Here is an 18,824-nt window from a genome sequence, read left to right as displayed (position 1 = left end):
ACCTTGTTTTGTTTATTTTCTGATTTTTGTACAACCCCAATTTCATATTCTTGAATATTTTTCTGTTTGACATACATCATTTTTATAAGTATATTTAGCAACTGCATAATATTTTGGTAAGAATATCACTAGTTTTTTCCCTCTGGTTTTGACCATTCAGGTTACATCTGCCTTTTTTTTAGTATCCTGAATTTGACTTTATATATATATATATATATATATACTTAGGCATATTGTATTTTACCTCTTGAATTACTGGATTTCCCTAAAATGTTTTATTAGAAATGGATTTTTGAAGAGAGATTTTTTTCCCTCAGTTCTTGAAATATATTAATATATTTTGAGAAGTACTTACTAGTCACACTGCTGTCAGCCTTATAAGAATGCATCTTTTTCCACAAATTTATCACTATTTGGTGATAAGGTTGTTTGTTTTTGTTTTCCGTTGGCTATTATTTTAACTTTAAAAATATGGTACCTTCTTGCTTTAACCTGCATTTCTTTGGTTCCAGGTGACTTGAACCTTTCTTCTGTTTTTTTTTTTCCTAATCCCATTTCTGTGGTTGTGACTTTTGCCCGAGTCCTTTCCTTGTTACACCATAGATGAAACTCCGTGTGTGCAATTGGTTTCGAGTGGACATACTTACACTTTGTGATATCCAAGCTTTGTAGTTTTGTTTTTTGCTAGCAAACTTGTTTATGTGCAAAAACTCACCCAATTGATTATAAAAGGTCTCTTCTACTAGAACAACATTAAGAGCCATTGTTTTATGTAATAAGGATATGACTCTTTGTGTTCTCATTACAATTTTTTTAACTTTGGCTGTTTTTCATTTCTACAGAAGTTAAAATCTTCTATTCTTAAACCTGCCAGTCTTTTCTCTTGTGATTTCTTTCATTACTTCATGGAAATTTAAGATGGTAAAGATTAAAAGGACTGATCTGTCTGATACTGTTCAAAAATAGTGTGAGAGGAAAACGGTGAACCAGGTAGATTAGTCCCTCCCAGCCCTGTGACATATGTGACAGCGCAGCTCCTTGGCTGTGTGGCTCGTGTCTCATACAGCTGGTGAGGGGCCAGCCTAGTGTCCCGCAAAATGCCAAGGCCCCTGATGCTGGGGAAGCAAGTGAGGTGGACCTGGTATGTGGGAATGGGCCGCGTCCTCACACTGATTCTGCTTGCAGCTCTCGCCAGCCCCGTCCTGGGCCTGAGAGAATGTACCAGAGGCTCGGCCGTGTGGTGCCAGAACGTGAAGACGGCGTCTGACTGCGGGGCCGTGCAGCACTGCCTGCAGAACGTCTGGAACAAGCCGGCCGTGGTGAGTGCCTCCGACTGCCGGGCCTCTGTGTCGTCTGTAACTGCTGCCCTTTACGGAGCGCTCTCTCCTGCGTCCTTTTGTTTGTTCTTCCTGGTGAACCTGAGACCTGTTTGTGGGTGAGGGTACCCACGAGGAGGAGTGGAGGGCTGGAGCGGGGAGGCTGCATTCCCCCAAGGCCGCCCAGTGTCCTGGTGGCACAGATAGGGCGAGGTCCTGCCGGTCCTCCACCGTGTGCCCCATGCTGCCCTCCAGATGCAGCTCCCACCTCTCCACCCCACGTAAGGGACCGGCAGGTGCAGCTCCCATTCCCAGGACTGGGCACGCGGGTGCAGCTCTGTCCTTGGTCACTCACTCAAAGTAGATGCTAAGCTTTTGAAATCCTTTCCCCCTTTTTTGGTATTTTTCTCTTTTAAACAGGCAGATCACTGATTCAGACCCTAGAGCTTGGGAGCTATCTAAAATTTTATTTCCAACTATAGCCAAACTGGAAAAGATGCCACTGATTTTTCATCTAAACGGTGGTAAATATAGCACCTTAATGTGGGGAATACTCTTAAGATGACAAACCTCAAGTGCATACTCCACACAACCTGAGTCCTCTTGGGAGACGCCCAAGCGCTGCTGGCCAGGCCGGCCGACTACAGGAAGTGCTCTTTGTTTGCTCTGGGATGTGCTTCAGCCTGTGGTGCAAGGCAGGTTTGACTGTGTGGAGCTTGAGGTCTGAAACTTGTCGGTGGCCACTAGTACTCCTTCAGTAAGAGAAGAAGAATTAATTCAATAACACTGCTCTTTTAGGTTCTGAATTCACTGTCTTAAACCACTCTCTGGCCAAAATTACTTTCAGATTTGGTTTCTAATTTGCTTCTGATCTTGTTTTTAATACTGCTTCCTCCTCTTTTGAAGTTTAATGTATCATGGGGGGAGTTTAGATCTTTCTCTCTTGACAGGACAGTCTTGTGGATACCGGAACCTCTCAGGCATCGTGCACAAATTCATGATATCATAAATTCACGATACTAAAAAAAGGCATATGTAACCTGAGTGGCCCCATGCACAGTATTAGCCTGATTAGGTCCAAAGGTTCAAGGCGGTTTCTCTAAATGCAGCTAAATTCACAGGTGTTCCTTAATCTCACCCAGATGTGTTAGTTCCTTCTTCATGGGTTGAAAATTGGTTGACATAAAGAAGGGAGCGCCCCAAGAGCTTTGAGGACTGGCTAGAATTTCCGTGGTCCTGGGCCACGTAGGGATGCCAGGCTTGTCTAGAAGACTCGTGTCGTGTCTCTGAGCTCTGCAGTGGTGACGTGTGGCCTCCACTGGCACACAGCACTGCCCAGGAGGTGGAAGGCAGACAGAGTGCCGGCAGCAGTGCTGGTGGGAATGCGCAGAGGTCTGACTGGGCCTTGTTTCACTGCCCGCACCCTCTTAACTCTGTGATGTTCCATCACATTACCGATTTTCTCTGATTTCTGCTGCCCTGAGTTCCAGCTGATTTTTGAGCCTCAGTTTCTTCACAGAGCTGTTGTGAGCATGAATGCGAAATGTAGCCTGTGCCGTGTGCACTGAGCAAGGCGCTGAGGGGTAGAGGGTACAGGAAAAGGGTTTCTATCCCGTAGAAGCACAGAGTAGTGTGATCAGTCACATCTAAGCCTCCCCCGCGGTGTCCGGTGCTTCTCATCTAGGTTGGGGGACGAGGATGTGCCAGTGTGTCAGAGATGGCCATGGTTAGATGAAACAGGAAAAAGGCCATGGCAGCTTTCAGCTGTGTGCGGTGTGAGTTATGTCCTGCAAATACAGATCTCTCTCCCTCGTGTTCCTGCCTCTTAGAAATCCCTTCCCTGCGACATATGCAAGGACGTCATCACTGCAGCCGGTGACATGTTGAAAGACAACGCCACTGAGGTGAGCCGCCACCAGGGTGTGTGACTGCGTGTGAGCGGTGGCCGTGTGGCCACGTGCATCGGTTCCGTACAGGGCTGTGACTGAGGGCGTCCAGCGAGGAATGGTCTAGGCTCAGGTCGGAAATAACTGTCCTGTGGGCCACAGACTGCTTCTGTCATGTAATGTCCCCCACCCCCATCTTTTAAAAATGTAAGAACCATTCTTAGCCACAGGCTGTACAAAAACAGGCCGCGGGCCCTAGTTTGCTGACTCCTGGGCCAGGCGTCAAATGCCCGAGGTTGATTGGGATTTTGTATCACATGCTGTTAACCTTTAGGTCCATTTTTGGTGATTTCTGCTCAGAATTCCCTGTGCCAGTGAGACCGCAGGTCAGAGGGTCTTCGTTTTGAATAGTGCTCGCGTCTGCTTTTTGCCTCACTGACCTGGCAGGGCCACAGCTCCACACTAGCCCTCTCCCAAGTCCTCTTCCCCGAGGGCCACTGTTTCTAGCCTTCACGTTTCTCGAGTTGTGGAGGGCCTCTTGCTTTCAGCCCATTTGTGGAGAAGAAGTCCATCCTGGTCCGACCCTTGCCTCTGTCCTCTCTAGCAAGAGATCCTTGTGTACTTGGAGAGGACCTGTGACTGGCTGCCTAAGCCGAACATGTCTGCCTCCTGCAAGGAGATCGTCGACTCCTACCTCCCGGTCATCCTGGACATGATTAAAGGACAAATGGTACGTGATGGAGAATGGATAGACTCTTCCTTCAAGGCACCTCTGGGGCCCAGGGGAGGTTCCAGACCAGATTACACTGACTAAAATGGAAAGTCCGTTCATAGACTGAGATTTTGTCAACAGATCTTTTATACAGTTTTCGTCCAAAATGGCTTTGGCACAGCAGACCACTCTGCTTGTAACGTTCAAGGGTTGGAGAGGGTATGGGAAATGGGAACTCATAGAATTAGTGAAGGAATGTAAACTGGTATAACAGTTACAGGTGCTGATTTGGTAACTCATGTCAGCTACAAGGATGCTTGACTTTCATTCAGTAAGTATCTGTTATGCATAAACCATGTGCCAGAGGTTGGGTTTTCAGCAAGGAACAAGGAACCAGGTTTGTGGAATTTGGAAGGACCCTAAAAACCTCCAGTGGGGCAGGAGTGTCCTGAGGTGGGACCAAGGTTTTGGTGAGGAAAGCAGGGGTCACATCACGCAAGACCTTTCAGTCTGTGCTTCAGGATTGCCAGTGCAGTGGGGAGGTCTTGGAGGGTTTCACGGGGAGAAGTGAGATGATCCTTTTTCAAAGGGGTTGGTCTGGTCTGGGTCCCACCAATTGGGAGTTGCAAGAGGGGAAGCTGGCAGGACGGTCAGGTGTGAGATCTGGTGGGGACGGTGGAGGCGGACAGCTGCACGTGGAGGCGGACAGCTGCACGTGGTCTTAGTGGATAAATGGACGGGACTTGCTGGTGGAGGGGAGGGGTTAGGCATGTGTTCCAGGTTTGTGGCTGGCACCTCCGGGAGGATGGTGGTGGAGCCATTTGTTATAATGGAGCCGTGGGGCTGGCCGAGCAGGTTGGGCGGTTTAGTTTGAGATGCCTGTTAGCTGGGCGTGCGCACGTGAGTCAAGCCAGGAGATGAGGAAAGGGAGAAATCGAAGGCACCAGGTGGCCTGTTTCCTTCTGGGGAGAGGATTTCCACTCGTGCCTCTTTCCCGCCAGAGCCATCCCGGGGAGGTGTGCTCCGCTCTCAGCCTCTGCGAGTCTCTTCAGAAGCACCTGGCAGAGCTGAATCACCAGAACCAGCTCGAGTCCAATCAGATCCCGGAACTGGATATGGCTGAGGTGGTGGCTCCCTTCATGGCCAACGTCCCCCTCCTCCTCTACCCTCAGGACGGGCCCCACAGCAAGCCCCAGCGCAAGGTAGGCAGTGGGCCTGGCCTCCCGGGGCCCCGTCTTTGGTTGGGTTTGAGCTGCGACACAAAACGGGGCCGGCGTGTGCGTACAGCTCTCAAACTGGGGCCTTATTCCTTTACTTGATTCTGCAGTTCCACAACCCACCCTTCAGATGGTTGTGCCATGGAGTTTCTGAAGAACCGGGATATCTAACAGACGCAAAGATTGTTCCCCCTTCCCGTTAAGCTTTACTATAATCAATGCCCACTTGATTTTAAACCTGTCAGTCCCTTTAGAGCCTGTAAAAACACATTAGGAACAGTTCAGGGACTCAGCCCTGGTGCTGCAGTTACGAGCATGTCGGAATCTGAACGCCTAGCTATTTTTAGGAATATGCAGTGTTTACAGACCAACTGCCCCTGTCTCTCTAGGCTGATGGGGACGTTTGCCAGGACTGCATTCAGATGGTGACTGACGTCCAGAATGCTGTGAGGACCAACTCCACCTTTGTCGAGGCCTTGGTGGACCATGCCAAGGAGGAGTGCGACCGCCTGGGGCCTGGCATGGCCGACATGGTGAGCCTCACCTCGTGCATTGCAGGATGTTCTGGGCCGGGGAGCTGGGCTGTGGAGACAGGAGTGGGGGAGCCAAGAAAAGTTCACTTCCTGGGGTACCACTTTAAGTTGCAGCCTAAGGGCTTTGAGGAAGAGATGTTCAAACAATTCCCTGTTCCCGGAAAGCAGCCAGATATGTGGTGGGTACTTAAATACTTGGTTGGTTAATTGAGTTTGGATATGTAACAGAAGTCCTGGGACAAAAGAGTGGAAGGAGAAGGAGGCCACTTTTGTGAAGACTTTTTTTTTTTTTTCTCGCAGTCACCACAACTTTTTTTTTTTTTTTATAAATTAATTTATTTTTGGCTGCATTGTGTCTTTGTTGCTGCGCGCGGGCTTTCTCTAGTTGTGGCGAGCAAGGGTTACTCTTCATTGCGGCACACGGGCTTCTCATTGCAGTGGCTTCTCTTGTTGTGGAGCACGGGCTCTAGGTGCATGGACTTCAGTAGTTGTGGCACATGGGCTCAGTAGTTGTGGCTCGCGGGCTCTAGGGCACAGGCTTAGTAGTTGTGGTGCACGGGCTTAGTTGCTCTGCAGTATGTGGAATCTTCCCGGACCAGGGCTCGAACCCGTGTCCCCTGCATTGGCAGGCGGATTCTTAACCACTGCGCCACCAGGGAAGTCCATCACCACAACTTTAAGAAACAACAGTAGAACCACTTAGAACCCTGTTCCGGTTCTCAGGCCTGGCTGTTGTCTATTCGTAATTCTAGGTGTGCTGTCCCCGCCGCCAGCAGGGTGGTTGCCCAGGGGAAGCCACGCGCCTGGCTTGTAAGAGGCTCACCCGGGATGCCTTCCTTCCTTTGGTGAATGTTGGTCCTCCAGGCTCAGAAACTCTTCATTAGCCCCGTGGGGGGTTTATGTCTTGGACCCTGTTCCCATTACCCACACTCATGAGATTGATGTCTAAAACCAAAATGCCATTTAGTAAGTACCCGACCACTAATAAACCTCTGCAGGACTGGATGTGGGGAGGCCAGCTGTAAGAAGTCCGTGGGTCTGGGGTCTAGAGCAGCCTTTCTGGGTGGGAATGGCTGGCTCTGGGAGCTAAGGGTTCCTTTCTGTTGACTTAACTTTCTTTAAAGCCTGTGAATCTTTTAGCCTCATTGAAGTATCTTGGTATATTTGCTATGTCAGTTGGCTTCCCCAGGTTAACCTCTCTGAGGGCTGTCATATCACCCTCAGTTTTCTCACGTATAGAGACTCCCCAGTCAGGACCAGATAGGGTCTGCAGGAAATACCTAGATTTTTATGAAAATCATTATAACTTAACTGGATTATACTGGATTTAAACTTTATAATCCTGTCCAAGAATGTGTGAACGGATTTGAAAAGTAATCTCGGATCGATCAGCAGTGTTATCTTGTAGCCACACTCACTCTAAATTGCCACTGAGTAGTTGCCGTGTGACCTCGGGGAAAGTATGGGCCATGAAAGGAGATTGGAGGACCTCATCTCTAAGGGCCTTTGGAAAACATTTTCAGAACACTTTTGCACACATGTTTTCCTGTAAGGTATGGAGTAACCAAATTGCCATTTTTTATCTTATTGAGACTTGCCCAGAGCAGACATTGATGATTCCACTCTTGGAAACTGGCTTGGTACTCACCTATTGACACTGTTGGAAAGGGTGGGTTTTTGGTGTGTTGTTGTAGCAATGCGTTTCACTAACAGTCTTTTTCTCTCTCCCTAGTGCAAGAACTATATCAACCAGTATTCGGAAATTGCTATCCAAATGGTGATGCATATGGTAGGTGGCAGGCGAAGCTCCTTGTGAGCATTTTTCTTTGTCTCAAACTGTGATTTCTAGGATTTTGAAAATTATATGGTTTAGTTTCCCTTTTACCTTTGAGTACTGAATTGGGCCAAAATGAGCCCTCTTTGACCAGCAGACTGTCCACCTGCAACTCAGTACCTCCCCCTTGCCTTCCCCAGGTAGGGGAAAGGCTGAAGCAGGCTGACCCCCGGGACTGCCCTGCTGGCTTCCTGGCAGTTTGTTTGCCGGTGCATATGTGAGCTGGCCATCAGATTTCTAGTATCTGGCTTTCATTCTGGGACCCTTGGGAATAGTCCGCTCTGTAGCTAGGCCAGGCCTGAGGATTGCTCTCTTCCAGCCTGAGTTCTGAGGGGGGAGCATCCGCCTCCCAGAGTTGGTCCTGCACTCTGCAGCAGTGTTAGCTGTAGCTGCTGCTTGAGCCCGTAACTCCTGCACTTGCTTCTGATGCATCCAGGTGGTAGGGGCATTCCTTCATGATTAGAGGTAGAAAATATCCAGAAAGCACAGTGAAGCCAGCTAGATCCATGCAGCAAACCGTACAGAGCAGGGAGGTCTGAAGGCATCCTTACATGGGGAAGATGCATTGGCCTCCTGAGATCTAATCTGCAGTGGGTGAGGGGTGAGTTGTCCTTTTCTTCCTCTGTCATGCTGACTTCCTAATAACTACGTTGAGATTGGCCTACAGTCCTTGAGTTTGTTCTCCTTAGGGCCAAATAGATACACATGCACATCCCTGTTTTTTCCCTTGAGATAGGTAACTAAGACTGGAATTGCTGAGTCAAAGGGCAGGGCTTTTAATACACAGGCTTACCTCGAAGATATACTGCAGGTTTGGTTTCAGACCACTGCAGTACAGTGAATATCACAATAAAGTGAGTCAAACGAATTTTTTGGCTTCCCAGTCATATAAAAGTTATGTGTATACCACACTGTGGTCTGTTACGTGTGCAGTAGCATTAGGTCTAAAGAAACAATGTACATACCTTCATTAAAAAATACTTTATTGCTAAAAACCATTAACCATCATCTAAGCCTTCAGTGAGTCATAGTAGTAATATCAAAGGTCACCGATCACACAGCTCACCATAACAAATTAGTAATGATAAAAAGTTGAAATATTGTGAGAATTACCAAAATGTGACACCGAAACATGCAGTGAGGAAACGCTGTTGGAACAATGGAGGCCAATAGACTTGCTTGAAGCAGGGTTGCGACAGACCTTCAATTTGTAAAATCTGTGAAGCTCAATAAAATGAGAGGTATGCCTGCATTGTCAAACCAGCCTTCCAGGCTGGCATTTGGCCACCTGGGGGCAGATTGCCCTGAGACCTGGGCTGGGGATCCCTGACCCCTCCGGGTGTATTTGATATTCTGACACACGCCCCTGATTTGAGCAGCCCTGAGTCCTGTTCCCGGCTGCTCATCACCAGCCTGAGGTGAGGGCCTTGCAGGCGTGGTGGGCTTGGCTTCTGAGCAAGCAAGGCCCCTCACAACGTGTTTTCTGGGGACCTGCTGCTCAGTGTTTTGCCGTGGCATGTTAGGGACATGGGGATGGTGCGCCAACAGGCTGGGGGCAGCGTGGTCTGACCCTTGAAGGAGAGAGTAGCTTTCAGGGTCCCCATGTGCATGCAATAGTAGGAACAAGGTAGGTTGCTGATAGGTGACTGGAAGGGCATCTCACCTAAACTTCTGGTGACAGACATCCTTATACCTGGTTAACTGCTTGATTATTGTTGTTTTAATTTTTTCTTAACTGTTGTGTCCTTTCTCTTATTTTCATCTCCGATTTCCTGTTTTTTTGTTCAACAGCAGGATCAGGTATGTGCTGGGAATTTGCTTGTAGTAGTGGTCTGCTGCTGCTTGTTCATTTTGCTCATCTTTTTTTGTACGGCATCATCAGCTCTGACAGATACAAGGAAAGATTGTGAAAGGCAGGCTCCCTCTCTGTGTTAATAACTTGGCTGGCAAGGGAGCTTCTGCATCTCTCCTGTGTGATTCAGCACTGGGAGGGGTCAGGGGCCTCACTTCCCCTTCAGGGGGCCCAGCAGATGAAGCCCACAGAGCCTTGCCCTCTGGTCGGAATCAGCGCCTAGCCAGCCACGTGCAGGCCACCAGTGTGGTGGGGAACCATCGGTGGCCTCAGCTTCCTTCAGTGCAGGCCCAGCTTCAGTGGGACACCTTGTTTCTGTCGTGATTCAGGAGAGCGTTGCATGTCATTGGTCGTGTTTTTCATCGCCCCAGAAATGCTTCTGCTGCATGAGCAAGTCACTTGCAGATAGCGAGCAGGCTGTTCCCCTGTCTGTTGGATCCAGAGAACTGGAAACAGTCTCTTGATTATGACTTCTGCCCCTCTGGGTGATGGGGTCCTTTGGGTTCTGGAGCCACACGAGACAACTCAAGAGCCAGGCCACTGGTGGCAAAACATGGGGACCGAGCCCCCAGACTAGACTTACCGCGCTAGTGCCCTTTCGGGGTTGTACTGAGCACTGCCCTCCTTTGAGTACTGGCATCCATTTTTAGAATTAAAGATTTTCAAAGGTATTGTGACGTCTAATAGGAGAGGACTTTGGTTGAAATAGTTCGGTTTTCACCTAGGCCTCCTCAAGGAGCTAGTACAGCAAAGCTGATCTGAGACAAAGCAGCCGCACCTCCTGATCTTCGTCCGTTTTTCTAAAAAGCTTGCTGTATCTTCAACCCCTTTCTGATTTTTGCCCGTTCTTAAAGCCTGCCAGAGATAGGATACTTCTAGGATATACTTTTCAGACTTCTCCAGCCTTATTTAATTTTAGAGCCTTTTGCATATTAAAAGATGAACCATAGCCATGAGCTACTCTTTCCCCTTAACAGGGCCCGTTTTAGGAATCCTGTTCCCGCTGCTTTATGGTTTGCCGGTGGGAGCAAATGCCATCAGGCCAGAGCTAGTTGCATTTGTTTTACAAAGTATACCAAAGTGTGTATACTTTACTTGCTCTTGGCCATCGTCGTAGTGAAATGGTCTAGATGTTGTCCAAACTATCTAGTTCTTCTGTGGTTTGCTGTCTGGAGGGGAAAGGGGATCAATCTGGAGACCTTGTGACTTGAAAAGATTCATGACGTGGGGAGACTGGGTTTTCTTGTGTACTGTGTGTGTGTGCAATTGTGAACGTAGAATGTGGCTTTTTAAAAAGCCAATATTTCCCCTTAATGCATCATTTTAAATGGTCCTGCTACTGAAAGATCTGGTGTGGTTTTATTTCTAACAAACACATTTGGCTTTCTGTTAGTTTACGGGCATCGTAGTTCTTCCCCTAGAAGGAACAGGTAGCTTATTACTTCCTCCTGAGGGCGAGCCAGCTCAACTGAAAAACAGGTTCTAGAACAGACCAGGTGTCCTTGGAGTTGATTCGATTGCCCTTGAAAGGTGCCAGGAGTTCTGCTTCCCTGGGTGCTCCCTGGCTGGAGCAGATAGTGGTTCTGTCTGATCACTCTTCAAAGCTTTGCATGGCCTCCTTCCCCATGTGAAACTGGTACATCTGCGTTTGCACAAGCCCCTTTAGATTTAATGTGGAATCTTTGCCTGTCTGGGGGGCAGTCAGCTTTGACACTGGGTCTAGGATGTTCCTCCAGCACCCCGACTTTGTGTGTAGAGCGTGGGACAGGGGGTGGTGGGTTTGGGCCTGCCTCTCACTGCTGCTTCTGTGCTCTTTTTAGCAACCCAAGGAGATTTGTGGGCTGGTTGGGTTCTGTGACGAGGTGAAGGAGATGCCCATGAAGACTCTGGTGCCTGCCAAGGTGGTCTCGGAGAACGTCATCCCTGCCCTGGAGCTGGTGGAGCCCATAAAGGTACCTGGTGCCATTGGTTTATGATGCCCTGCCACTCCACATCGTCACACCCTACAAGGCACACACTCTTTTGGTTCCCTGCTTGGCTTTTAAAGGTATTTGAGTTTGAGACCATTAGTTTACAGTATCCCCTAAATTGACGCAGCACCCCTACCCTTGTACATTTATTTCCTTGGTTATAAACCCTAGTGCTCATGGGATCAAGTCTACGTTTTTCGCACACCATTCGAAATCATTTTTCAGTGCCCGGCTCCAACCGAACCTTTCCGATATGCTTTCTGTGGCCTCGCCCACCTCCTTCCCCATGCTGTAGCCGTGGTACAAACTTGATGTTCCCAGAACAGGCGCCCAGCCATGTGATGTCTTATCACGTGGCACTTGTGTGCACTTCTTGTTCCAGAACTTCCCATGTCAGTGTCACTTGACCTTTAGCTGTCTCGTCTCCTCCTGTTGTCTGCTCTCGGCACGTGTACTGCATGGACCACACAAGGGTTGTGTCTGGCAGAGTCAGGGAAGCACTGCTGCTGCCCTTTTGTCCAGTCGAGACGCTCAGAGGCTCTGGCCCATCTTGCTGACTGCATTAGTGGCTGGTAGAAGATGGAGAGTTATAGCTTGTACTCTAGCCACATGTGATACTTAAATTAAAAAAAACAACAACATTCAGTTCCTCGGTTACACTAGCCACATTTCAGGTGCTTAGTAGTAGACTCACGTGGCTAGCGGCTGCTGTATTGCATGGCACGGCCAGAGAATGTTGCCACTATCACAGAAAATTATGTTCAACAGTACTGTTTTATCAAAGGTAGGCTCTGGAAAAGCAATCTCAGGCGCTGAGACTTGAAACGCAAGAGCAGACCTGAAACATGTTTAAAACGCCGTCTTCTAGACAGTAGACTAACAAACAGTGAATCCTCTCTGTTCCTGCTCCCCCGTTCACCTCCCCAAAATGAACGCTGAATGATGAGGTGATTGTAACCAAACGGACATTGAATGACAGCTCTTTGGGGTTGGGGGACAGTTTCACTGCTTCTGTTCCTGGTTTTGGGGTGGTGGTAGAGGATTGGGGAAAGGGATGGGTTTCCCACCGTATAGGAGCAGCAGGGCCTGGGGCTTGGCACTGGGAGGAAGCCACACCCCATTCTGAACGCAGCAGGAAGTGGCCTTTGTGTGACGCTAGCCCGTCCTGGCCTCTGCCCCACTCCTTTAGAGGAGCAGGACCCAGGAGTGAGGCGAGGCCCTCAGTGTTAGTATTCTTCTGCCCCTTCAGAAGGATCCGGTCCCGGCGAAGGCTGATATTTACTGTGAGGTGTGTGAGTACGTGGTGAAGGAGGTGGTCAAGCTGATTGACAACAACAGGACCGAGGTACGTGGATTTCGGGAAATGCTGCCATCGCAGAGGGAAGCGCTCCTGGCCCTGGAGCCAGAATGGCCTGGTGGGAGGACCCAGCCCGAGAGCTGGGTTTGGCCCTTGTGGGTATGAGACACCAGCCTGGGAGTCGGAACCACCACTTCCCAGCAGCGGATCCCTCGGGGCTGGGGCCGGAGCCGGAGGCAGCCACTTTGCCCTGCTCTGTAGGTCTAGCCTTTGGGGGAGAAAACGGCACCTTGCTGTTGGTCGGCTCCCTGGTCACATCAGCATTTTCAGAGTCTCTCCCACCCCATGCAGCCTCCCATCTTCTCACATGAGCCTCTCTTCTTGTGTTTCAGGAAGAAATAATTCATGCTTTGGACAGCGTGTGCTCGAAGCTGCCCACGTCCTTATCCCAGGAGTGCCAGGAGGTGGTGGACACTTACGGCAGCGCCATCCTGTCGATCCTCCTGCAGGAGGCGAGCCCTGAGCTGGTGTGCAGCATGCTGCATCTCTGCTCCAGCCGGGGGCTGCCTGCACTGACCGGTGAGCCCAGTGCGCGGGAGGCTGGCCGGCCCCTCTTGGCTTAGGGAGGGCCTTGCCAGCACTGAGCCTGTGCTCTCTTGCGTAGCACACGTGATGCCGCGGAAGGACGGTGGCTTCTGTGAGGTGTGCAAGAAGCTGGTGGCCTATTTGGACCGCAGCCTGGAGAAAAACAGCACAAAGGAGGAGATCCTTGCTGCCTTCGAGAAAGGCTGCAGCTTATTGCCTGACCCGTACCAGAAGCAGGTACGCTGTGGGCTGCTTTCGGCCAGAATGTCAGAACCTGCTTGGGACATGCAGGAGCTGGGTAGCTCATTGAGTGTACTGCTGGTTGAAGTTTTGAGGGAGAAGCAGCCATTTCTGCCTCTGGCATGGAGTCCACTCAGATTTTCTTAAAGGTGCTCTGTTGGCTCAAGTGGAGCCACTAGGGGGAAAAGAACATGAGCAGGTGTGGGTAGGTGTGTCACCTGGGCAGGCAGGGAGGCCCTGGGCCCACTGGGCTGGGAAGGCCAGGAATTCTGGTAGAAGAGCATGGCCAGCGCCCTGCACTCTGCTTGGGCCCCCCTAGACCCACATTGCTGTTTCCCTAACAGTGTGATCAGTTTGTGACGGAGTACGAGCCCGTGCTGATAGAAATCCTGGTGGACGTGATGGACCCTTTCTTTGTGTGCCTGGTAAGTGGCGTTGGGCCGGTATGGGTTCCTGAGCGGCGTGACCTGGGAGGGAGGTGCTGCATGGACCCTGGAAGGGTTACTCTGAGATTCGGGGCCAGGGTCAGAGTCTGGGGTGGTGTGTGGGAGAGCCAGGCGTCCAGGCCCCACCACTTTACTGAGCAACCCTGCCCTTTCTGGAAAGTGCTTATTAGAGCTCTGATTCTAGCTGCTTCTAGAAGCTGATAATCATCTCAGTTTTGAAAAGGATTAGCTGAAAAGAAGATCTAATTCTTCCGCCTTCTTTCTTTTGACCTTATAGAAAATTGGAGCCTGTCCCTCAGCCCATAAGCCTCTTTTGGGAACTGAGAAGTGTGTCTGGGGCCCGAGCTACTGGTGCCAGAACATGGAGTCGGCAGCCCTGTGCAACGTGAGTAGCTCAGTAGCTGCTGCCCAGGCCCCGCCCCCGCCAGGCAGGCAGCTCGAGGGAGAATCTGCTCCAACAGGCTCCTGGGCAGTCAGCTGTACCCTGTCTCTGGGGAGGACTGAGGCCCAGAGGGGCACTTAGGCTTACTTACGGCCACCAGCAAAAGCCGGGCTCACTGCATTCTTGTCTTTGAGGAGGGAGCAGTGGCCGTGGATGTTCTTCAGTGTTCTTTGCTTCCACTTTCTTGCTTTTGCCTTCAGTCCCCTGGTGACAGGGTCAGATTTGCATGAGGTCATCCGAGGGATTGCACAAAGCCCATTGGATTCTTGCACAAGGCCTCATGCCTCTTGGGTCACTCTTGCCCCGGCTGGCGCCCGCCCTGACTCTTCACCCAGGGCCCAGCGGAGCTCTTCTTGAACGGCCTGGGAGTTGGCTCCTGGCTGGGCAGCTACTGCTGGGTGACCCATGCTGCGTTCCTGGGTGGGGATGTTTCGGCTCAGCCTCTGTTACTTAATATTCCTTTTTGTGCAACTTCTGCTTCCTCGTGGGGGTTCTTCATGACCAGTAAGCCGGCGTCAGGGCCGCTGCAGGGAGGATGGGGAGGCCCACCCTGCCGAGCCCCTTGCCCCAGCACCCTCACCCTGTAGCACGGTCAGTGGTGGAGTGGATTTCTGTCGCCCTCCTGGGTACCCGGGCCCGTTTCTGAGCTGGCCTGAGCTGGTGTATACCTCTGACTCTTGGGTGAGGAGTTCTGCCTTGGGGGCCTCGATGGAGGGGCTCGGGTGTGTAACCAGAGGAAGGGGGTCCTGGGTCCTACCTGTAGGGGTGCTGTTCATCCACTGCTCTGGACTCTTGCCTTACGAGTCCCCGACAACTCATAGCCACCTACTATCCCCGAGTTTAAATGAGATGCTGTCCCGGGTCTTTAGCATCTGGTGCCATCCCGGCTGATCTGGGACGGGATAGCGGGTCCCATTTTCGGGTGCCGGCTGATGCGCTAATGGGCCAGGGATAGGGTTTGTCACCTGCAGACTAAACTGTTTCCTCTCTCCTGTCAGGCTGTCGAGCATTGCAAGCGTCACGTGTGGAACTAGAAGGCACGGTCCGTCTTAGAGAAGCTGCAGCATCTTTTCCTGCTTGTGTGTCTGGGGGAACGAACACACAGATCTGTTGGCTTTGTTGTTATAAAAATAATAGGACCCCTCTCCCTCAGTCCCTTTCTCCTCGCCCTCATCTTAGCATTGCTGTCAGCATGCCGCTGGCGTAGCTGCTTCAGCGTCCCTTTCCTCTCCGCTAGATGGATGCCGACATACCGTACACTGGAGGTCTTTTGAGTCTGTCCCTGCATGGTGGTTACCCGGAGGAGGAGAGGGGGCTCGGGCTGTGGGCATGAGCCAGAGCCTCTTGACTGAGGTTGTCCGTCCTCCTGGATAGGCCTTGGGTGCTGAGGCCTCTGGAGGCCTGCTCTAAGCAGGGACCTTCCCTCTTCGTGGGCCTGCTGACTGCCAGACAGACAAAGGCAGTTTTATATGAAAGAAAAATGAGAGGCTCAGAATAATTATTAGGCTTTTTAAACAAACAAACAACGTGGTTCTCACTGTAATAGAGCTGCTGGAAGTAGCTGCTCAAGAGACCTGGTGGGGCCGGGCTCGCTACCCTTGGGTCAGCCTTTGATTCGGGTTTCCTGTCTTTCCTGGTTGATGCCCTGTTTGTTTGTTTGGAATTCTGTGGTTTGGGGTGGGAGGGGAAAAAATCTGCCTGAGTGTAACCTGCTAGCTCTTTGTGGAGGTCCTGGCGGCCTGCTTTTGTGTGTGTGGACAGTGGTGACTGCGTCATGCCTGCTCTTGTGTCCACCCTGCTGCCCAGCGCCCCCGTTGGCTCTGGGCAGTACAGCCCCCTTCCCTCTGACCCCCTCCTTGCAGATGGTCTTTTTGACCTGCAAATAAATGTGGATGACAAGCTCCTAAGCCTCTGGCTTCCAGGTAGAGGGGCTGCTGGCCTGGGGCCTCAGCCGTCGCCCTGCCTTCTCTCCCGTTTGGCTGCATCTTCTCCTCCACTTCCAGTTGCCAGGAGACAGACAGACAGCAAGATGTGCAGTTGCTATTAAATGAACTTACTTACCGATTTTTTTGTTTGTTTTGCACTAAAATTTCTGTGATTTAACAATAAAGTCTGTCAACCAGAGGCCGAATGTTTCTGTGACACCTCAGCCAGAAGAGTTTGGCTGCTGATGAGCTCCAAGGCCGTGAACCTGTAAGTGCCCAGCAGTCCTATGGCCCCGTTTGGCCAGAGAAAGAAAATGCCATCTGGTCCTCCCTGACGGACCTGGGGCCAGCAGTGGGCAAGTGGTCAGGGAAGTGCCCCCAGAGGTGGGTCCAGAGCTGCCCTGTACTGATCCCCCAACCCCCCGGCCCAGCCCCACGGGTAGTTTACCAGAGCCAGAGTGACTTGCCAGTTCCTTGTGACTTGCTTTTTTTTTTTTTTTTTTAAATTCAGACCATTCCAGAAACGTTCAGTGCGTATCAGTTGAACAAAAACCAAGGGGAGAATATGGAGGGAATAACTTAATTTAAAAAAGGAATACACACGAACACTCTATATTCAAAACCCAAGGGAACATCAGTCGTTTTATGAGCCCGGCACGTTTGGAAAGCCAGTGAAATGGAGAGAATGCCGTTGGCTGACATTGACCATGTCTGTGTGGGGAAGCAGGGATCACTCACTGCCCCCACCTGGATGTCCGGCCAGGGGTGTGGCAGAAATGCACTGGGACTTGAACTGGAGTCAGAGAGTCAAGGCCAGGCAGGGTATGCCTGCTCTGGGCTCCCTCCCCGGTGCTGGACTCCTGTGCCGTGAGGCGGGACGGGAGGGGAAGAGGGCCGGCTTGGCCTCTTTCGGCTCAGCCTGGGCTGAGATGATCCTCAGACTCCTGGGCTCTCGGTGACCCTCCTTACCTCGTTCTTAGGTACTCACCATTTCTGTTTGGTTTTCTTAAAAAAATAACAAATTTTATGAAGGTAGAGATCAGATGCCGAATGAGCGTCTGGCAAAAGCGGAATCTGAGCAGCTGACGTGGGCCCTGCTGCTGGGCCAACCCAAGGCTGTGCGCCCAGAGCTGCCTGGGGAGGGCCCCTCCCCCCGCCCGGAGGTCCTGCCCCTGCTCTTGCCCCGGGAGGGGTGGGGTTGGGCTGCCCATACCCGTCGGGCTCCCCCCATCTAGTCATAGCTCTGTGATCTCCAGGGGGCTCTCCGTGATCACGTCGCGAAGCTTGTGCAGGGGCGTGGATTTGGCGGACTCGGTGCGGGCGTTGCGCTCGAAGGCGCTGGCCTCGGCGGTGGTCAGCGTCTCCAGTGAGCGGCCCAGGCCCTTCTGGTCATCTTCGGGCAGGCTGTTGAGGTCGGTGGCCAGCAGTGTGCCCGTGCTGCCGTGCATCACGTGGATCCCGTCTGGCCCTTTGAGCTCCGTAGGCGGCTTGTGGCAGAAGTGCAGGCTGCCCTGGCCGGGGCTGCACTCCCCTGGCTCCTCTTCCAGCTCAGTCTGGATCAGCTGCAAGAGGCCGGGACCCCCACGTGTTCAGGGCAGGGCCAGGCCCTGAGCAGGTGGATGGCCCCGAGTCCCACCTGCTATGGGCCTGTTGCCTCCCTGCTGCACACGAGGAACCCTGAGCTCGTGCCGCAGCAGGCCTGTGCGGCCTGTGACAGTGTTTCTCAAACTGGGTACAAAGGGGAGCCATGGATACTTCTGGTGCTACAGATGCGTTCTCCAGAGCACGGGCTTCCTATGAGAATCTTTCATATCTCCTGTATTCACTTTGATCTATAAAGACCCTGTGACTGCCGTTGTGGAATCTGGATTTGTTACCACGTTGGCCTTAAGCAGGATCAGCTCCTAACTGTGGCCAGCTGGGAAGTGTCCACAGTTGAAGCTGGAGGGGATTAGTAAGGTAGAGCAGAGACTCACAAATGGCGCTTTTGTCCTGTGTGGAGCTGTTCAGCTGGCCAAATCTGGGTTTTTAGATAAAGTCTGGCTTTCTAAAGTGTTGACATATCACCGCAGGCAAATAAATATGGCTATCTATTTGACCCTACAGCCACTTTCTTAAAATGACATCACCTCTCAAAGGTATCTTCTTGGGGCTCGTCAAATCTAAGAAACACTGCCTCAACACCCACCCACCCCTGGGGAAGCCCGCTGTGGAGGCCAGATAGCAGAAGCAGAGCCCGCTGTCTGAGTCTCTGAACCCCCCGCCCAGTGCAGTCTTGGGCCCTAGCTGCTGATCTCGAGACTCCGAGGAGGATGAACAAGAGAGAGAGAGACAGCACCCCCAGGGCTGGGGCACAGCACACAGCTCCCGGCCCACCCGCTACCTCGGAGATGGAGGAGTGGCAGGAGGAGGCTTTTTGCACCATCCGCTGTGCAAAGAGCTTTTTGAGCCGCAGGTAATCCTCCAGGACCACCTTCAGCAGCGAGCCCTGGGGGAGGGAAAGGGTTAACCCCCAACCAAGGCCCTCCCCTGCCTGCCCCGCCCATCACTCACTCCCATAACTCGGGTG

At 51.5% G+C, this 18,824-nt stretch overlaps 2 protein-coding genes across 2 annotated transcripts in view; one reads left to right on the top strand and one right to left on the bottom strand.

The window, feature by feature from the left end:
* Nucleotides 1-16,454, top strand: part of PSAP (prosaposin) — a 32,316-nt gene extending 15,862 nt beyond the window's left edge. The window contains exons 2-14 of the mRNA XM_068547763.1: nt 1,186-1,319; nt 3,146-3,220; nt 3,807-3,932; nt 4,916-5,116; nt 5,521-5,664; nt 7,397-7,453; nt 11,171-11,302; nt 12,570-12,665; nt 13,010-13,196; nt 13,282-13,439; nt 13,787-13,867; nt 14,166-14,273; nt 15,329-16,454. Of these exons, the coding sequence (XP_068403864.1) occupies nt 1,186-1,319; nt 3,146-3,220; nt 3,807-3,932; nt 4,916-5,116; nt 5,521-5,664; nt 7,397-7,453; nt 11,171-11,302; nt 12,570-12,665; nt 13,010-13,196; nt 13,282-13,439; nt 13,787-13,867; nt 14,166-14,273; nt 15,329-15,364 (1,535 nt within the window). The 3' untranslated portion in view covers nt 15,365-16,454. The remainder of the gene's footprint in view (nt 1-1,185; nt 1,320-3,145; nt 3,221-3,806; nt 3,933-4,915; nt 5,117-5,520; nt 5,665-7,396; nt 7,454-11,170; nt 11,303-12,569; nt 12,666-13,009; nt 13,197-13,281; nt 13,440-13,786; nt 13,868-14,165; nt 14,274-15,328) is intronic.
* Nucleotides 16,455-17,490: 1,036 nt separating this feature from the next.
* CDH23 (cadherin related 23) overlaps nt 17,491-18,824 on the bottom strand; it is a 398,173-nt gene continuing 396,839 nt past the window's right edge. Inside the window, exons 68-69 of the mRNA XM_068547762.1 lie at nt 18,639-18,743; nt 17,491-17,817 (exon numbers count right to left, since the gene is read on the bottom strand). Of these exons, the coding sequence (XP_068403863.1) occupies nt 17,491-17,817; nt 18,639-18,743 (432 nt within the window). The remainder of the gene's footprint in view (nt 17,818-18,638; nt 18,744-18,824) is intronic.

The sequence above is a fragment of the Eschrichtius robustus genome, chromosome 7, assembly GCF_028021215.1.
Source record: "Eschrichtius robustus isolate mEscRob2 chromosome 7, mEscRob2.pri, whole genome shotgun sequence".
Taxonomy (NCBI): domain Eukaryota; kingdom Metazoa; phylum Chordata; class Mammalia; order Artiodactyla; family Eschrichtiidae; genus Eschrichtius; species Eschrichtius robustus.
This window is presented reverse-complemented; position numbering and strand designations above follow the sequence as displayed.